General features: G+C 35.0%; 1 protein-coding gene across 1 annotated transcript; it reads left to right on the top strand.

Moving 5' to 3' along the window:
- Positions 1–9,148: 9,148 nt before the first annotated feature.
- LOC110802173 (auxin transporter-like protein 2) lies at positions 9,149–16,583 on the top strand. The gene is made up of 8 exons (XM_022007608.2): positions 9,149–10,160; positions 10,340–10,525; positions 11,713–11,825; positions 11,944–12,127; positions 12,895–12,992; positions 14,596–14,803; positions 15,023–15,280; positions 15,904–16,583. Exons 1-8 carry the CDS (start codon positions 9,945–9,947, stop codon positions 16,117–16,119), a joined length of 1,479 nt encoding a protein of 492 aa, XP_021863300.1. The 5' UTR covers positions 9,149–9,944; the 3' UTR covers positions 16,120–16,583.
- Positions 16,584–17,605: the final 1,022 nt, after the last annotated feature.

Raw genomic sequence — 17,605 nt, 5'->3', positions numbered from 1 at the left:
TAATTTTATGGCGGTCGGTAAAAGCAGTTGGTAATCAAGCGCTTTCTTGTAGTGCCGGTTTGACCGGCACAGAGTTTAAGAGACTTGAATTGACTTATTTAATTTAATAGGTAGTAGTTGATAGTGGGGTATTATTTTAATGTAGTTAGTGGGAAATGTGTTAAGAGGTGGGGTTGGGGGAGAGTAGGGGTTGAATTTTTAATTATTTTTTGTATGGAGTATGGGGTAGGTAGGTTAATAAGGGTAGAGTGAGAAATAATATAATATTGTTAGAATATTTCCATTTTTAGAAACAGGTCAAGTATTAAGGGACGACCCGATAAGGAAAACAGGTCAAGTATTCCGGGACGGAGGGAGTATACAATTATACAAACCCTACCCCCGTCTCCCAAATGAAAAGAGACTAAACACTATCATATCATAGTGTGCTACAATGTTAGTACATTTATTTAGTGCGAAATAGCCAAAAAGAGAATACAAATTTACAATCGAGGAAAATTGGGGATTCGAAATTGTGACAATACTCCAGTAACTCCATACATTATATACATACGTTAAATTTTAAACATTAGGCAAATACATTATCGTTACTCGGTAGCATAGACAAGAAGTACAAGTGCTGGTGAGAGATTATGAATGGTAAAATAAATACGGACATGTAAAGGAATGGGCATTGAAGAAGATATGTTGATAGAGAGTGTAAAATGTAAATGAATGACTTCTCCAGTACTCCAGTCCAGTGTGTAATGAAAGCCAAACACCAACAACATCTTAATTACTCCCTTGTAGGCTACGGTTCTACTTGTAGAGTTGTAGAGTTGTAGTAGGCTTTTCTTTAAAACTTGCAGGCCGCCTTCTATTGGTGGCTGTCAGGCTGTCAACACCCCCAACTGCAACTCCCACGGTTTTCTATGCATTCACGCCCATTGTCACTTGTGAGAGGGATTCTTACAATCTGTCAATCTCTATCACTTTTTATTTATGAAGTATTGTTTTACAAAATATCCCACTTTACACTTCTTTTCCCAAACATTTTACGGAGTGTAATAAATTTGTTGGATGGGAAATTAAATCTTTGTTTGTTAATTGTCACAATTTAATTCAATCGATAAGGTGATGATAAATGTCGCAAGTTGCGACAATATTTACTTGTCGTAATCTTATGTGTCGGAGTTTAATTGTACATATATGCGCCTCGTAAACTATGCGTTATTGGAATTTTACACGTACTATATTGTCAAACTATACTCTCAATTGGATAGAAGGAGGATGGTGTAACTAGAGGGCGTCAAAATCGCAGCCAGGCATGTATTATGATATACATGCCATGGGCTTGTTTGTAATTTCCCACCCATTTTGAAATTGTTGAATAGTCAACTCCGTTTGCCAACTTGGATCCCATATAGAAAAATTGAGTACCAATTTTGTAATATGAATACCATTTTAAAATATTTAGCACCATTTTTGTGATATTAATACCACTTTATAAAATTTAGTACAAAACGAGTACCATTTAAGGAAAATGAATTTCATTTAAAAAAGTTTAGTACCATTTTTGTAATACCAATACCAACTCAGCAATGTCAAATCACCACCCCGTTTTACAAATTTACAATTCCGTTATACATTTCCCCCCAAAAATATTTAACATTTACATTTACTTTTTTATTTGGGGTTGGCATGTTTTTGCAAATACATGCCAGGCATGTATTTGGACTTCCTCGTGTGACTATGGTATGCTCGTTTACTACTATAAATGGTAGAGCTTTTTATTTTTTTAAAAAGTACTTTGTACTCGTAAGATAATTTGTCTATCTAGGGGTTGTTTGATTGACATTTAAAAATAGGGGAAGTGGAAGTTCATGGAAATTTATCCATGTTGTCAACCAAATAATTTAAGGAAATCCCTAGAAATTTAACAAGCTGGAAAGTAATTTCCCTTGAATTACCACTTTTTATGGGAATTAAATTTCTATTTCAACCAAAAGCTCCTACTACGAATATGAAACTAAAATAAAAAGGTAAAACATTGTCACTTTTGTCATTGTAAGGCCTGTGCCATTCCCGCTCCTTACCCCTCAAGTCTAGATATTACTTGTAACCGTTTCTGAGAGCACTAACAGGGTTGAACTCGTAACAAAACTCTGATATTAAGATTCGATATAGATGAAATCGTGGAAGTTTTCCTTGGACCATGAAAGAATTCGAAAAGGATTTTGGTTATAGCTTTCCTTGCGATGGTCCAAGACAACTTCTTCTCCGGGAAAAGAAGTTCACAGCCCACATTGTCCAAAATTTTCTAAGGTTCAACTTCGGATTCGTTGAAAGAGACACGTCCAAAACGACGATTTCTTTGAGCCGGAACTACTAGCATGATTAATCATTTTAAGGAGTATCAATCCGTCCCATTTTTATAGTCTCATTTGACCATTTTCACAGGATTTAACAAAAGTAGAATATAATACATTGAAAAGAGGAATACAGTACATTGGTAAATGGTAATTCATTTGTATGGAAATGAGGAATATAGTACATTGAAAAGTGAAATATAGTACATGAGGAATTGTAACATACGAAGTAGTACATGGGAAATTGTAATATAATACGAAGTACATGTTTTTGTTTTGTTGTGTTTTTAACATCTTTAGTTAGTATAGTACATGGAAAAGTGGAAAACTTATTGTTCAAAAATAGAAATAAGACTATAATTTTGGGACGCCCGAAACAGAATACATGACTATAAAATGGGACGGAGTGAGTACTAATTACCATCGAGTCTTGAATAAATATTATTTCATTTCTCAATATATGCAACATGTTTGACTTTAATTAGAAAAGCAAATTAAATCTCGGGAAGCTCTAGTTGTGAGATCATGAGCTCGATCCACCCGTTCCCGGTCCACCTTGAGGACACTGCACCAAGAGATTACCTTACCTAGGGTCTTGATTTCTTCTAGGGTCCAACGAATCTGCATGTCTTGGAAATTCTCCTTTACAAGCATTTGTACCCATTGCTAGGAATCAATAAGAATTGTAACATTCTCCATACTTTCCTGTCGAGCCCATTTCATACCATAGCGCAGGCAGGCCAAAGCCTTAGCTTGTAAAGGAGTTTTCGTGGTTCCTGAGTAAGCCCCACCCATTACTAATATGTCAGTCCTTAGGCTATTCCCCCATACCAGCATTGTGGTTGTTCTTATGCCAAGAAACATCCACCTGAATGTTCGATGTTGAACCCTCGATGGCAGTTGGGTTGAAAATAGCTCTGAAAAAATCTGGTGGAATATGTGGCTCAATTTCCGGTGGATGAAGAAACTGCAACAAAGTACCGCTGTTGCCAATAATTAAAAACCTCATGCTTGTCCAGAACATCATTGAGCAAAGCAAACACGGAAGCCATTGTTGTAACCTAATTTCTGAAAACTCGATTATTTCTTGACAACCAAAGTGCCCATAAAGTACTAATGAAATAGATACTCCTGACACTGTTTTCCCATCCTGATGTTGATATATCCGGATATATAATAGAAACCAATCCGTGAAGAAAATAGTTTCATTGATTTCTGAATGGATTGCAATTAATCCATCCCTCCAAACCTGTTTCACTATCGTGCAAAAACGAAAAATGTGCTGAATATTCGCCTCTCCATTCGTACAGAAATCACAATCAGCCTCCACTCGGGTTCCTCTAGAATGTAGGTTGAATTTCGTCGCAGTTCTATTATGGAGAAGCTTCCCGATAAATAACATCCATTTTGGTGGAATCTTAAGAGACCAGCGATTCTTATAGAAATCTGACGGAGCTCTATTGTAGCTGATGGTCAAATCTTTATTCGTTAACATTGCATAAGCAGATTTAACAGTAAACTTACCAGACTTGTGATAACTACGGTGCAGGAAATCTCCACGATCCAGAGAAAGAAGTTACATACCCACAATTCGACGAGCATCATCAATGTCGAAACTGGCTTTGACCCTAGCATGATTCCAACCAGAACTTGAAGGTAAAATAAAATACCTAACCTTCCAGTTCCTGGCATTTCGAAGAAAAATTTCTGAATTAAACACTAGAATCTTCCCTATAAACCATATATCCTTCCCTGCCACACTTCGACCACCGTTACCAATTTTTCAATCACACCCTGTAAGGAGTAAATTACTAGCCCTGCAAAGTCCTCGCATACCCCAAGAATTTTTTTCCCCTTAAACCTTGATAGGTAACCCTATTTGTAAAGGAATGGGAATTTCCTCCCACAAACCCCTGCTAACATGCATTGTGGATTATTAAACAAATACCAAGCTTGTTTCATTAAAGAGCCTTGTTCAAGGAAGTCATTCCCCTTATTCCTAATCCTCCCAAGCCTTAGGAAGTTGAATTGTATTTTTGTCAACCCAGTGCATTCCTGAACTTCCTTTATTGGCCCAGAATACTTTTGCTAACATAGAATCTACTTTAGACACAATCGACCCTGGAACCTCCATGCAGAATAGAACATGAGAAGCTAGCTATAGCAATGAGGACTGTGTTTCTTAAGATTAGCTTATGAGATTGAGATAGAGGAATTGAATTCTAGGAATTAATCTTAGTTGGAATCTTGTCAACAATGGATTGGAAATTTGAGTTCTTAGGACTTACCAAATCAATTGGAACTCCCAAATGAGTTGACAAAGAAGGTACTAACTCCATATGAAACGTACTTTTGAATTTTTGCCTCATCTATAGAGGTGTGTTTGGGCTAACTTTGAAATGAGATTTCTGCAGATTTAGCTGCTGGCTTGAAATTGCACAAACCCTACCAATGCTATTTTTAACCTGAATACAACTTGCCTCTGTAGCTTTCAAAAATAAAAGAGCATCATCAGCAAAGAACGGGTGGGACACCTGAGGGAACCCCCTTGTAATATTAATCCCTCGAAATAGTTTAAGATCATTTACAATTTGTATCATACGAGACAGAATGTCCATGCAGAACATAAACAAAAACGGAGACAAAGGATCTCCTGTTGTATACCACAATTTGGTTTAAACTGTTCCAACGTGTCTCCTTTGATGAGCACTTTGTAAGAAACTGTTGAAATACATTGATGTATCAAATGGATCCACTGGCAAGGAAAACCATAAGCTCTTAAAACTTTCATGAGAAATATCCAATGAACCCTATCATACGCTTTGCTCATATCGATCTAAACCGTCGCAAGGTATCCAAAACCTTTCCAACGATGATTGATCTTATCAATAATCTCATGATTGACCATAATATTACTCCCTCCGTCCCAAATTACTAGTTACACTTACCTTTGCACAAAATTTTAGGTGATAAGTGGTTGTTTGGTTATCAATTGTTATTTTATTGAAAAGTATATGTGATAGGAGTTGGTGGGTATTATTTTAATTGAATGAGAGAGGGTGTGGGGACAAAAAAAAATTAGTGGGAAGAGAGAGACAATATAATAATTGTGGGGTCACTCCTAATTTAGAAGTGTAACAACTAATATGGGACAGACAAAAAAGGAAAGTATAACATGTAATCTGGGACGGGGGGGGGGGGGAGTATCTGTCATGAATCTTCCCGAGATGAAAGAGTGTTGTGCCGAAGAAATTATAGAAGGAAGGATGGACTTCATTCTTGTAACTATACATTTAGAAGCACATTTATAGATTGTATTGCAAAGGCTGATCGGTCTCAAATGACCCACTTCTTCTAGAAGATCTTTTCTTTTGGAATCATAACCAAAATGGAATGGTTCCATTCTTTCAATAGATAACTAGAAGTAAAGAAGCTCATAACTGCTTCACAGACAAATCTCCCTACCTTATCCCAATGGATTTTGAAAAAAGGCTTTGTAAAACCGTCTGGACTTGGGGATTTAGAGTTTCCTATAGCGAACATGGCAGACCTTATATCTCCATCCGTAAAAGGTCTGCCAAGCATAGTAGAATGCGCCTGTGTGATTTGAGGAAGACCTAACTCTCGAATAACCATGTCGAGGTCATCATTGTGAACAATTACATCATTCGAATGAAAATTGTCTTTTAAAGACTCTACCAAAAGACCCTTAACCTGATCTTGCCCCTCAACCCAATCACCTTGTTGATTCTTGAGAGTAAGGATCTCATTCTTTTTCTGCCTCACCTTGACCTCAGTATACATCAACGAGGTCGAAATATCTCCATCCTTTACCCAACGTTCTTTAAGTCATTTTTTTCAGAATTTAACCTGTAAGGAAGCCTATGAAAATGCTTGATCAACTTTTATAAACCTTATCCTCACTTAAATTTCCCACCAAGGAACCCTCATTTGAGAGATTTTCATTCATTTTCCTCCAATTAACCCCCCATGATTTCTTATTAAGCAGACACCATCACTTAATTTTTAATTCGAATCGACACTAAATGCCTAGACAACACATACAAAGGCGAACCTTGGAATGGTATTCTCCAAATTTTATTGATCAAGTCACACACCTCCACAAATTGAAGACACCAATTTTCAATTTGGTATAGTATATTTTTCCTCAAATGTAATCATTTGAAAAAATAATTGCGGCATGATCCTAAGCTACAAAAGGTAGGTTTAAAATTTTACTATCAGGAAAAGTCAAGAACCACTCATTAGACATATACCCTTGACCAAGCCTTTCCAAAATTAAAGCCAACTCATCTCTCTTATTAGTCCAAGTAAACCTTGGTCCAGAGAAAGGAACATCAAGAAGCTGACTATTTAATCTGCAGTTAACAAAATTGTCCCACCCACGAATGAAATTCGACCCTCCCAACTTATCACTAAGAGTCTCAATTTGATTAAAGTCCCCTAGCAAAATACATTTTGGGTTACAAACGAAGTAAATCTAACACCTGGCTCCAAATTAAAGGTCTATCTTCAACTATAGGAGCACCATAAAGGAACAACACGTAGTACTCCGTAGATATTAACACTAGATTCTTCAACTCTACATAGTGCAAATATCTGAAATAAACTTATTTGTGTGTGAAAATGTCTGAAATAAATTAATTTTTTTTCTTCTGACTAAACTTATTTCGGTCTTTAGGTGAGTTTATCTTTCAGACTCACCAATCTTCAGACTCTGCCACATCATATTTCCACTATTTTTTTCCTACCTTTTTCATTATTCAGACTCACACAAGACTCTCCATATTTTTACACATTATACCCAAACTCACATCAGACTCACCTATTTTTAAAATAATATTTTTATGTATATGTCTATTTTTACGTGTCATGATTTGATTTGGTTAGAGTATTAAGTGAGTTTAAGACTTTCAAACTCATTTTCAAATTCGATGTAGTTTTTTAGCACATTATTCCAAGACTCGGACTCCAAACTTAATTTCAGGTCTTGTTCTCTTCAACATATAAGACCTTATTTTCAGGTCCTATAAGTTCAGATAAGTAAGGTCCTATAAGTTCCAATAATGTCATATAAATTCCAGTAAGGTCCTATAAGTTCCAATAATGTCGTATAAGTTCCTATAATAAAACACTTGTATGTAATATTATGATTATTTGCGTTGTTATATTAAATACATCGAAATATAAAGAGTACTTGTTAAGCTTGGGTATGTGAAATATACGGAGTACTTGGTCGTTCAACACTATCAGGTGGGTGTATCACCGATTTTCATTATTTATGATTATTTTCTACAAAGTATTCAAACTATGGTGGAACTTGATTTAATATAATTCCTTGATCGCCTGGTCTTTCCCTCAAAAAAAAAATAACTTCTTTTACTATACTTGTAAGTTGTGAAATAATTGTAGGGAGTATCAAATAGTAGTTGTTTTTCATCCGTGATAAAGTTCAATCACGGAGTATAAAGAGATTTATTAAAGAGTTAATCACAAATAATTTTTTTACAAACCGGTCGATCTCGTATTTGGATTTTATAAAATTTGGATAATTATTTTCAATATTCGAATGGTTAAAAGTTTAGTATAATCTAATGAACTTTAAATCAAGGTCTTGTTATATAAGGTCCTATAAGGTTGTATAAGGTCCAATAAGGTCGTATAAGTTCCTATAAGATCCTATAAACTCTAATAAGTTCCTATAAGTAAAATAAAGTCTTGTAAATTCAGATAAGTTTTTATAAATTCGAATAAGCTTTTATTAATTCAAATAAATAAGTTCAAACCTTATAAATTAGGGTGAGTTTATCCCTAGTCTTGAAGGGAGTCTTGAGTTGAGTCTCAAGCCTAAATCTTGGGATAATGTGGTAAAAGATTACACTAAGTCTTGAAGTGAGTTTGAAAATCCAAGACTCACTCAAGACTCACTTAAGACTCCACATTTTTTATTTCTCCAATCAAATCATGCCACATCATCAAACTTAATTTATCTTATTTCACCCAACTAAATTATTGATGGTTTATGTATTATTTTGTTTCATTTGCCTTTAAGTTTATGTTCTAGATCTTTTGAATTTAATACGATGTTGTATTATTGTTTCTAATTTGTACGGAACATATGTCAATTTCGAAATTAAGTTTTTTTTTTCATTTTTTTCTCGAATTATAAATTACTTTGTTTTAGAGCCGATCAACATGGGCTTAGCCCGCTGGCCCGACCTGACCCGATCCGAAAATTGCCGGGTGTTGGGAAGAAGGCCCGACCCGACCCAATTTTTTTAAAAAATATACGGCCTTTGGACAATGCAAAACAACAATTTTAGTTATAAATTTGGCCCGGTCCGAAATTGGCCCGAAAGCCCGCTATTTTTAGCCCGAAATAGCGGGTTTTGGGCATACAAAATTTGCCCGAAGCTTGGCCCGGCTCGCCCCGACATAATGGACAAATTTTTATGTTCTCGAGCGGCCCACCTTTTGATCTGGTCTACTTTGTTTATATATAAGAAAACATGGTTTTAATATTATTTGGAAAATGTACCAAAAAAAATATATACATCAAATATTTTAAGAGTTAGGTGAGTCTGAGGTGAGTCTGAGAATAATGTGTAAAAATAGAGTGAGTTTTGTGTGAGTCTGAATAATAAGAAAGTTAGTGAAAAACTAAAGTGACAGAGTCTGAAGATTAAAGGCGAGTCTGGGGATAAACTCACCCTTAGGGAGAAGGCACCCTCATAATCAACTTGAGATAAACTTTGGTTTTTCCGGCCGAGCTTGGTTGAACAATGAACTCATTTCCAATCGAGGTCGAATAACGTATGAACTAGGTGGTCTCATTAACACCCTAGACCCCACCACCAAAAAAAAATGAGAGTAAAATTTCCCCCAATTCTTCTGTTAAAAAGGCATGAGTTATTTCTCCTTCCTCTGTTGAAGCCGCTTTCTCTCTCTTTCTCCCTGTCTCAAACTATAGACATAGACAGTGACTGAGAATTAAAACCCAGAGTGAGAAGTTCTCAGTGCTTCAGTTTCCCAATTCTCCACCTGCCCAGCCAAACAAGCCCCAATCTCTTTAATTACAGAGATAATCTTCTCTTCCCTTCTTTAAATTATTCATTTCCTTTTGAAAAAAAAAATAGTTCTTCATCATAAAATCAGATAATTTGTCCACTTCGTGTTGTCTCTTTCTCACTTTCTCTCTCATCTACTACTTAAAATTCGAAGAAGTTTGTTGTTCATACCCATAATTCTTCTTCATTTGGGTTTGTTCTGTTCATGTCATTTTCTTTTTTTCTCCTTTTCAAAAGAACAATTAAAAGTGGCATTTAATTACTTTTGGGGAATAATTGTTGGGTAGTTGAACATAACCCTCTACAAATTTAATTGTTCTTCGTAAACGTAAATCCCCCATTTCCTCCCTTTTCAGAAAAAAAAGAAGTTGACCGTGAGATTTGTCTCTTTCTGTAACTGATTTCCTTCTTTTTTTTGGGGTTACTTTTTGAGAATTCTGGGAACGAACTTTGTTTCTTTTAAGGAGGAAAAGAACAGTTTGAGTTTTGAAGTGAGTGAGTAGCGGAAATGACAGAGGTGGTGAAGCAAGTGGAAGCAGCAGCCATGGTGAGTCAGACTGATGATGATCAGGGAGTTGTTCACGGTGGTGGTGGCGGTGGTGTTGAGGAGAGAGAAAATGTAGGAGGTGAAGTTGATGAAGAGAACCAGAAATTCAGTTTCAAGAATTTTTTATGGCATGGTGGTTCTGTTTATGATGCTTGGTTCAGTTGTGCTTCCAATCAGGTACTCATATTTTCTAACTTATTTTTGTTGGTAAAGTGTTGAGGGATGGTATCCAAGACCTGGGATCGAATCCCGTCTAAATCATTTGTCGAAAAAAGTATTGTTTTTTTCAAATTATTTTACTAAACGGGGTTTAAGAGTGATGGTATTTAACAAGTAGGTGAAAAATGGAAGTGCAGGTGGCTCAAGTGCTGTTGACGCTGCCATATTCATTCTCACAGATGGGGATGTTATCAGGGTTGATACTGCAGGTGTTTTATGGTGTGCTTGGAAGTTGGACAGCTTATCTCATCAGTGTTCTCTATATTGAATATCGTAGTAGACGAGAAAAAGAAGGTGCCAGCTTCAAGAACCATGTTATTCAGGTCTCTTTCATACTATATTTTCCTACTCTACTTTTTTTTTTTTGTATGTAAACCCAAATTTGCTCTAATTTGTGAAACTTTGTAATCTTTTATGCTAATTTGAATTTCTTGTGAGGTAACTCTTGTATTACACATAACAAACTAGGATCTCTTAGTCGATTCTTAGGATTCGATTTCAAAATTAACATCTTACCCCAGTTACCCCGGAAATGGAGTAAAAGTCTAGCCCTTGCGCTATTGGGAGTGTTTTACTAGTGCTTACAAACTTGTGTTAGAAAATATGTCAAGTATTATGGCTTTCTTACTATTACTAGCAACAAAGAGTAGTTCAAAATCTTTGTTGGTAGCACTCTACAAGGTCTTTTGTTGTTAAATGCATTCTTAAACAGAAAATTTCCTGGTTTTTTTAAGTTCTTCCCTTGTTTTTCTTTATCATTTTTCTGTCCTTTTTTGCTACTTGGTAGAGTTGCTACTACCTGGTTGCACAGACTTGTGGGGCCATGATCATGGCAAATCATAAATTCAAGTTCAAGCTTTGTTGCTGAATTATTCGAGTTTTGTCCTAGACAATTATGCTAAAAACAACCCATGCTTATTTCCTAATGATTGTTTAATTAAAAGTTTTTGACCACTTTGTTCGCGAATTCAAGATCTAAACAGCCCTTGGTAAATTTGAATGAGAGGTTTCACTCTCATCTCACTCTCACTATCGCTCTCACTTGTTTTTTAAGATAATGTCAAACACAAATCTTTTCATTTCTACACTTTTAGGCCTAATATTCTTGTGTCAAATCCTCGTTTAGGTAAGAAGTTTACTTTTTTTTGACCGAGGCCTAATATTGATTAGTGATGTTTGCCCGAGTTTCAAAAGTTGTTTAACAAGTTAGTGATTGTCTTATAATTTTCTCATCACTCTTTGAATATTTAGGCTTTATGTTGACATAAAATTGAGCATATCTTAAAAAAAGTAATTTATATTTATAAAAATCACCCTAGGAATGTAACTGCTTAAGGGCGAAAGCAAGCTCACACTAATACATTATGAGACATTAGGGTAATAACTAATAAGTCTAGTTATGAAACCGTCTGATGCAAGATTCTATCTTAATTAAATGTTCCCTTACCACTACCTTATGTTTTAAATTCCTTTTCTTCATGTTCTGATTCTTGTACTTTTTGGTTAACAGTGGTTTGAGGTGCTAGATGGCCTGCTAGGGCCGTTTTGGAAGGGAATTGGATTGGGTTTCAACTGCACATTCTTGCTCTTTGGATCTGTGATACAGCTTATAGCTTGTGCAAGGTTAAATTACAATAGTTGTTCTTCCACATTTGTCCTTACAAATTGATGCCAATTCTTTTGTTGGTGTACCCCTTCAGTTCGAGGTTATAATATTTTTTTTTTTTGGATTTGATTGCAGTAACATATACTACGTAAATGATCATTTAGACAAACGGACATGGACATACATATTTGGGGCATGTTGTGCCACAACTGTGTTCATACCTTCCTTTCACAACTATAGAATTTGGTCCTTTCTTGGCCTGGGAATGACCACTTATACTGCTTGGTATATGACCATTGCTGCCCTTGCTCATGGCCAGGTAAATTTTTTCCCTCTCCCTTTTTTATCCGGGGTTTAATTTTTCTGCGTATGAAAGAAAGGGAGATACAAACAGTCCTAATAACGATATCAGAATGCAAAAATTTTCAAGCCACTAATTTGAAATCCGTAATCAACTTTAAATATCTTTTACTGTACGAAATTTGACACTTATGTCCTAATTCATTGTTTTGAAGGATCTTCTAGGATATTTTTGCTTAATAGAAGCAAAATGTTAGGTGCATATCCAATTTACACTGTTTGAGTGTGTACTGCACTACTATGATGCTATAACTATACCTTCTTTTTCGACCTCATCTATTTCAATAAACAACTTTTATGTTGCTTGTCGTTTACAATTGTTTAGGAAGAGTTGGTTACTACATTGCTTTCAAAAATTGCAAAACAACAATGCGAAGAAGAACTAATAATGTATCAATAGTTCAAATCATGGATACAAGTTTATTGAGTGGTTATATAATGTGACCATTTGTAACAAAGTATTACTCCCTACTCCTTAGATGTTGGGTAACATAGACTCGTCACTTCGCCCAATAATTATAAGAAATCTTTGAAAAAACCCGTCTGATACTGAATTATGAGGTATTAGGACAATGCGACTATTATTCTCAAAAGTATTAGTCATCACTCAGTTCCTCCTCTTCCCTAAAATCCGTTTTTTTGTCTGTTTTGGAAAATTTAATAGATTTCTTAATGGAAGTAAAAGTGAGAATTTGAAAGTTTTCATGTGGAAAAACAATATTACAGGCCCCAGGTGTGATCCACTCTGGTCCAAAAAAGTTGGTGCTATATTTCACAGGAGCAACCAATATCCTCTACACTTTTGGTGGACATGCTGTAACTGTGTAAGTGCAAATCCTCTCTTCTTTCACTCTGCCTTCCATCATTTATTTTCTGCTTAATCTCAATATTCATCACTTTCTTCTTGCAGCTTTTGTTTCCCTGTTTTAAGGATTTCATGGTAGACAATCATCATTATGTTGGATACATGCATTGTTTAATGGCCGTTTAGCTTTATTTCTCACTCAATAATTATGGTCCTTTCTTAATTAATTTGTTAATCACTCGTGTTTCGGCTAATTTCAATCCTTTTTTGTTAATGGCCTTTTACCTAATAAAAGACGAATATATGTCACTTTCTGCAGTTCTGTGCATAAACTAATGCTAATTTAGGGCCAGTAAATTAAACATCTCATGTTTATTTATAGGTTCTTAATTTCATAGGGAACTTTTTTAAAAGTTTGAGCTTTTCTTATGTATACTTTTTTCTTTTTGAGGATATAAAATTTGACTTTATATTTGTTTAGATTGAGCAATGATATGTTATTAGTGACTATTTGTTTCTATAATCCAATAAACGTGGGGAACCACTTAGTATCCATAACTCCTTTTTTCTTCTTTTTTTCACCATTGGTTAGGTAATTGTCACTTTAAGGAGTCATGCGCGTAAAAAGTGTTTTTCCCCGCTAATATTTGGTTCAATATAGATCATCCTTTCAAATCATTTATTTTATGGATTTTACTATTTGGAAGTGTTCAACCCTAGTTTTAGCATCTTATGTAATTCTAATTTTGAGGATTGATAGATTTGGATTGATGTGAAGTGAAGTGTGAAACGTGTTGTCCCTCACTGAAATTTGGTTAAATGATTCAATAACCGCTCCTTACCAACTCATTTCTTTTTATAGATTTATAATTTGGAAGTCTTCAACGCTACTTTAGCATCTTATGTAATTCTAGTTGTGAGGATTGCTGGATAGATGTGAGTATAACGCTATGCTATGTTTATCTTTTTTCCAATTATTTCAGGAAACCAAATAAGTTCAATTAAGTTGAGAAAAATTAAGGGTTACCCAATTATAATTTACAACTAAAATAAGTTCAGATAAGATCAGTTCAAATAAGATAAGTTCCTCTATCAAGACTATCACTAAGCTACAAAGGAACAACAGGCGACTACTTTAAAAGTTTTTATAAATCTTTTGTTAGTGTTTTAAGCGTTATAAAGTCACATGAAGTATCTGTTTTGAAAAAATTCACCTCCAAAATCGTTTAACTTTTTAATATTAAATAAAAGTAAAATCAAACAGAAATGTTGAATTTTGCTAGTTTTACATCTTGAATTTGAGGTTCTCCAGCTATGATATTAGTAGTAAGTGTAAAAGTTTTGTTTTATCGTACCAACTCCCTTTACAATAAAGTGATAAATCCAAAATAAAAAGTGGAAATTGTTTTAGTTTGCCTCTTTATCTATTTTCTGAAAAGAAATTAACTATGATGATACTTGTGCTTCATGCTCTGGTCCATACTCCATAACAAATGATGGCTGACCATACTTTCAATAGCATACTTGTAATAATTGATATATATTGTACTCAAGAATGAATTTATCCATTATAATTCAATTTGTGGGTCCTTATTATTGATGATAATTATTATTATTATCAGGGAAATCATGCATGCTATGTGGAAGCCACAAAAATTCAAGTACATTTATCTACTTGCAACTGTTTATGTTTTCACCCTTACACTCCCTTCTGCTGCTGCTGTCTACTGGGCCTTTGGTGATGAACTCCTCAACCATGCCAATGCTTTCTCCCTTCTCCCCCGTAATGGCTTCCGTGATGCTGCTGTCATCCTGATGCTCATCCATCAGGTCTAATTCTCGAAATTCCCTCTCTTTTCTTAACTATAATTTACCTAATTACTTGTGAACATTCGACGTGCATTACTAGTTCATATTACACTATCTGCTAAATTCGGACAGAGGGGGTATACACGAAAAGCGAAATATCTAACGTTACAAAATCCTGTGGCTAGTTTTGAGGATCAAAAGTACCTCTCTAACTTTATTTTTTTTGTTTCCATGGAACAGTTTATTACATTTGGATTTGCATGCACACCTCTCTACTTTGTGTGGGAAAAAGTGGTGGGTGTACATGACACCAAGAGCTTATGTTTAAGGGCAGTGGCTAGACTACCAGTGGTGATACCAATCTGGTTCCTAGCAATTATATTTCCCTTCTTTGGGCCCATTAACTCTACTGTGGGGGCCTTCTTAGTCAGCTTCACTGTTTATATTATACCAACTATGGCCCACATGCTTACCTTCAGATCGGCCCAAGCCCGAAAGGTATTGTTCTGGACCCATCTCTATTTTGCTCTTTTCTGCTTTATTAATAAATTGTATATTGTTCTTTTCAGATTTGGTCTTATTACTTGCTAGATTTCCTTAGCTAAGTTAAAGGCTGGATTTTTTTTGACAAGACAACATGTAGTATGAAACAATTATGGGTCCAGTAGAGTTCAAGATAAAAGTCAGGGAAAATAATACCTAACTTGGATTTTCTTGAGGACCCTAACTAGATTTCCCCCCCTTTCGACCCTCCTGCATGTGTATTTGTCAGTGACAGAAAATTTGACAATTTATCCATATTGTTTCCTGAGGTTTAGATCACAACGTTTTCTTTGGAGAAAGGTTGGAAAACTTAGTTACATAAGTTAGTCTCCACTTGCACGCGTAAATGAAAGAGTGAGGTTAAATGGCTTTAAATACTCGAGTTGAAACGTTCATAATGTTTGAAGTATGCTATTACAGCTTATGTTCCTTTGTCGAAGCCACCCTTAACCCTTCATATTAGACTGAAAACAGATATTTTTTCCTCATAGAATCATTGAACATGACATGTACTTGAGTCTTGGTAGTACAAGATTATATGCAAACCAAGTTAATGAAATTTGTATTGAAAAATGCAGAACGCTGCTGAGAAACTTCCCTTCTTCTTCCCAAGCTGGACAGTAATATATGTGTTCAACGCATTCATAGTGGTGTGGGTATTTATTGTTGGTTTTGGATTTGGAGGGTGGGCAAGCATGGTGAACTTCATCAGGCAAGTTAATACTTTCGGTCTTTTTGCTAAATGCTATCAGTGTAAGCCGCCTCCAGCAGCCCCTGCACTACCACATCACTGAAGGCTTGCTATATTGAGTGTTGGGTTTGATGCTTTGATCAAATGGGCAAGTGAATACTTTTGGTGTTTTTCGGTGTTTTTGCTAAATGCTATCGGCTCCAGCCCTCCCATGCACCACTAAATGACTGAAGTCTTGCAATATAGAGTGTTGGGTTTGATACTTTTGATCGATCATCAAACACACCTCAGTAATCAGCGTTGTTTTTGTATTTTGTGGGTGAATACTAGTATTAGTAAGTAACGTTTTGGCGAAGCCTAGCTTTAGTTTTTGTGAAATTTCAGCTGGAATTGTAATGTCCTAAATTGAAGTTTGTCAAAAATTCCTTAAGTTTCTGGGTACATATAGTATGATTTAATGTTGGGTCATTTGTGGATGTGGGAAAATGCATGGGCTATATTGGTCCTCACATCATGTGTAACACATTTGACTCTTTTAAGTTATATTGGAAAAAAATTTGCTCTAAATGTTACTCGTAATTTGCATGATAATATTCATCAACATCAATACGGACCATACACACTCTGAAAAAACATAAAAATATACGATGTACTAATTTATAAAGTCGTTACTTGTGATCCTTGGATGGCTTGGACCAAGAAGAGCAAATATCTTCTTTTTGAACCAAGTTGGGTGTTCTACTCTGTAAACTAGAGTAAGAAAAACTTGTTTGTGGACTTTTATAAAGTGATCCCAAAATACTATTATAGGCATCCATTTAAGCTTTAAGCCCATGACACAATTATTTCGAATCATAGTGGGATGTCATGTGTTGTCTTATACTTCATCCCTTGTCTTAATTGATGTTTCATTTGATTTTTTACACTTCACATATTAACTTTGATCGCGTTTATTACTTATATAAATATAAATTTTATTATTTTGATTTTTGATGGGTTAATCTCAATGCATACTTCCATGACAAACTTTTATAACTTTTATTAAAGATACTGATGGTCAAAATTGTATACTTCCTCCGTTCCGGAAATATCACACCATTTGTTTTTTACACTATTCACACTACGACTTTGGCCATTTTTTGTAATTCGCACGTATGGAAATTTTAGTCATGTGGGGTCATGTTAGATTCGTATCGATATATATTTTCTAAATATAATTTTTTATAATTTTTACTTGCACACGATATGAGATATTAAGAGTCAAAGTAATGATTAAGAAGTAAAAGCCAACCATAGTGCGATATTTCCGAAACGGAGAAAATATAATTAATGTAAAAAGTCAAATAATACATCTATTCAGAAATGGAGGAAGTACGGAGTAATTCATAAGTGACAACTTTTAAGGGATTCAATGGACACAAACCTAATCTTTTTTGGTAACGACTAATGCCTAATATTTCAAGTTTTTAATCAGAGTCAAATAGAAACTTATGTTGCGTAGAATGGCAGAATTATGTATGATCAATATTCAATACTATAGTGTGTACTTGTCTCCTTTTCCCTTACATTGATGTGGAAATTGCAATAGA

Source organism: Spinacia oleracea, chromosome 1 (assembly GCF_020520425.1).
Source record: "Spinacia oleracea cultivar Varoflay chromosome 1, BTI_SOV_V1, whole genome shotgun sequence".
Taxonomy (NCBI): domain Eukaryota; kingdom Viridiplantae; phylum Streptophyta; class Magnoliopsida; order Caryophyllales; family Amaranthaceae; genus Spinacia; species Spinacia oleracea.
The sequence above is the reverse complement of the archived record's forward strand: the minus strand, read 5'-3'. Positions and strand labels throughout refer to the sequence as shown.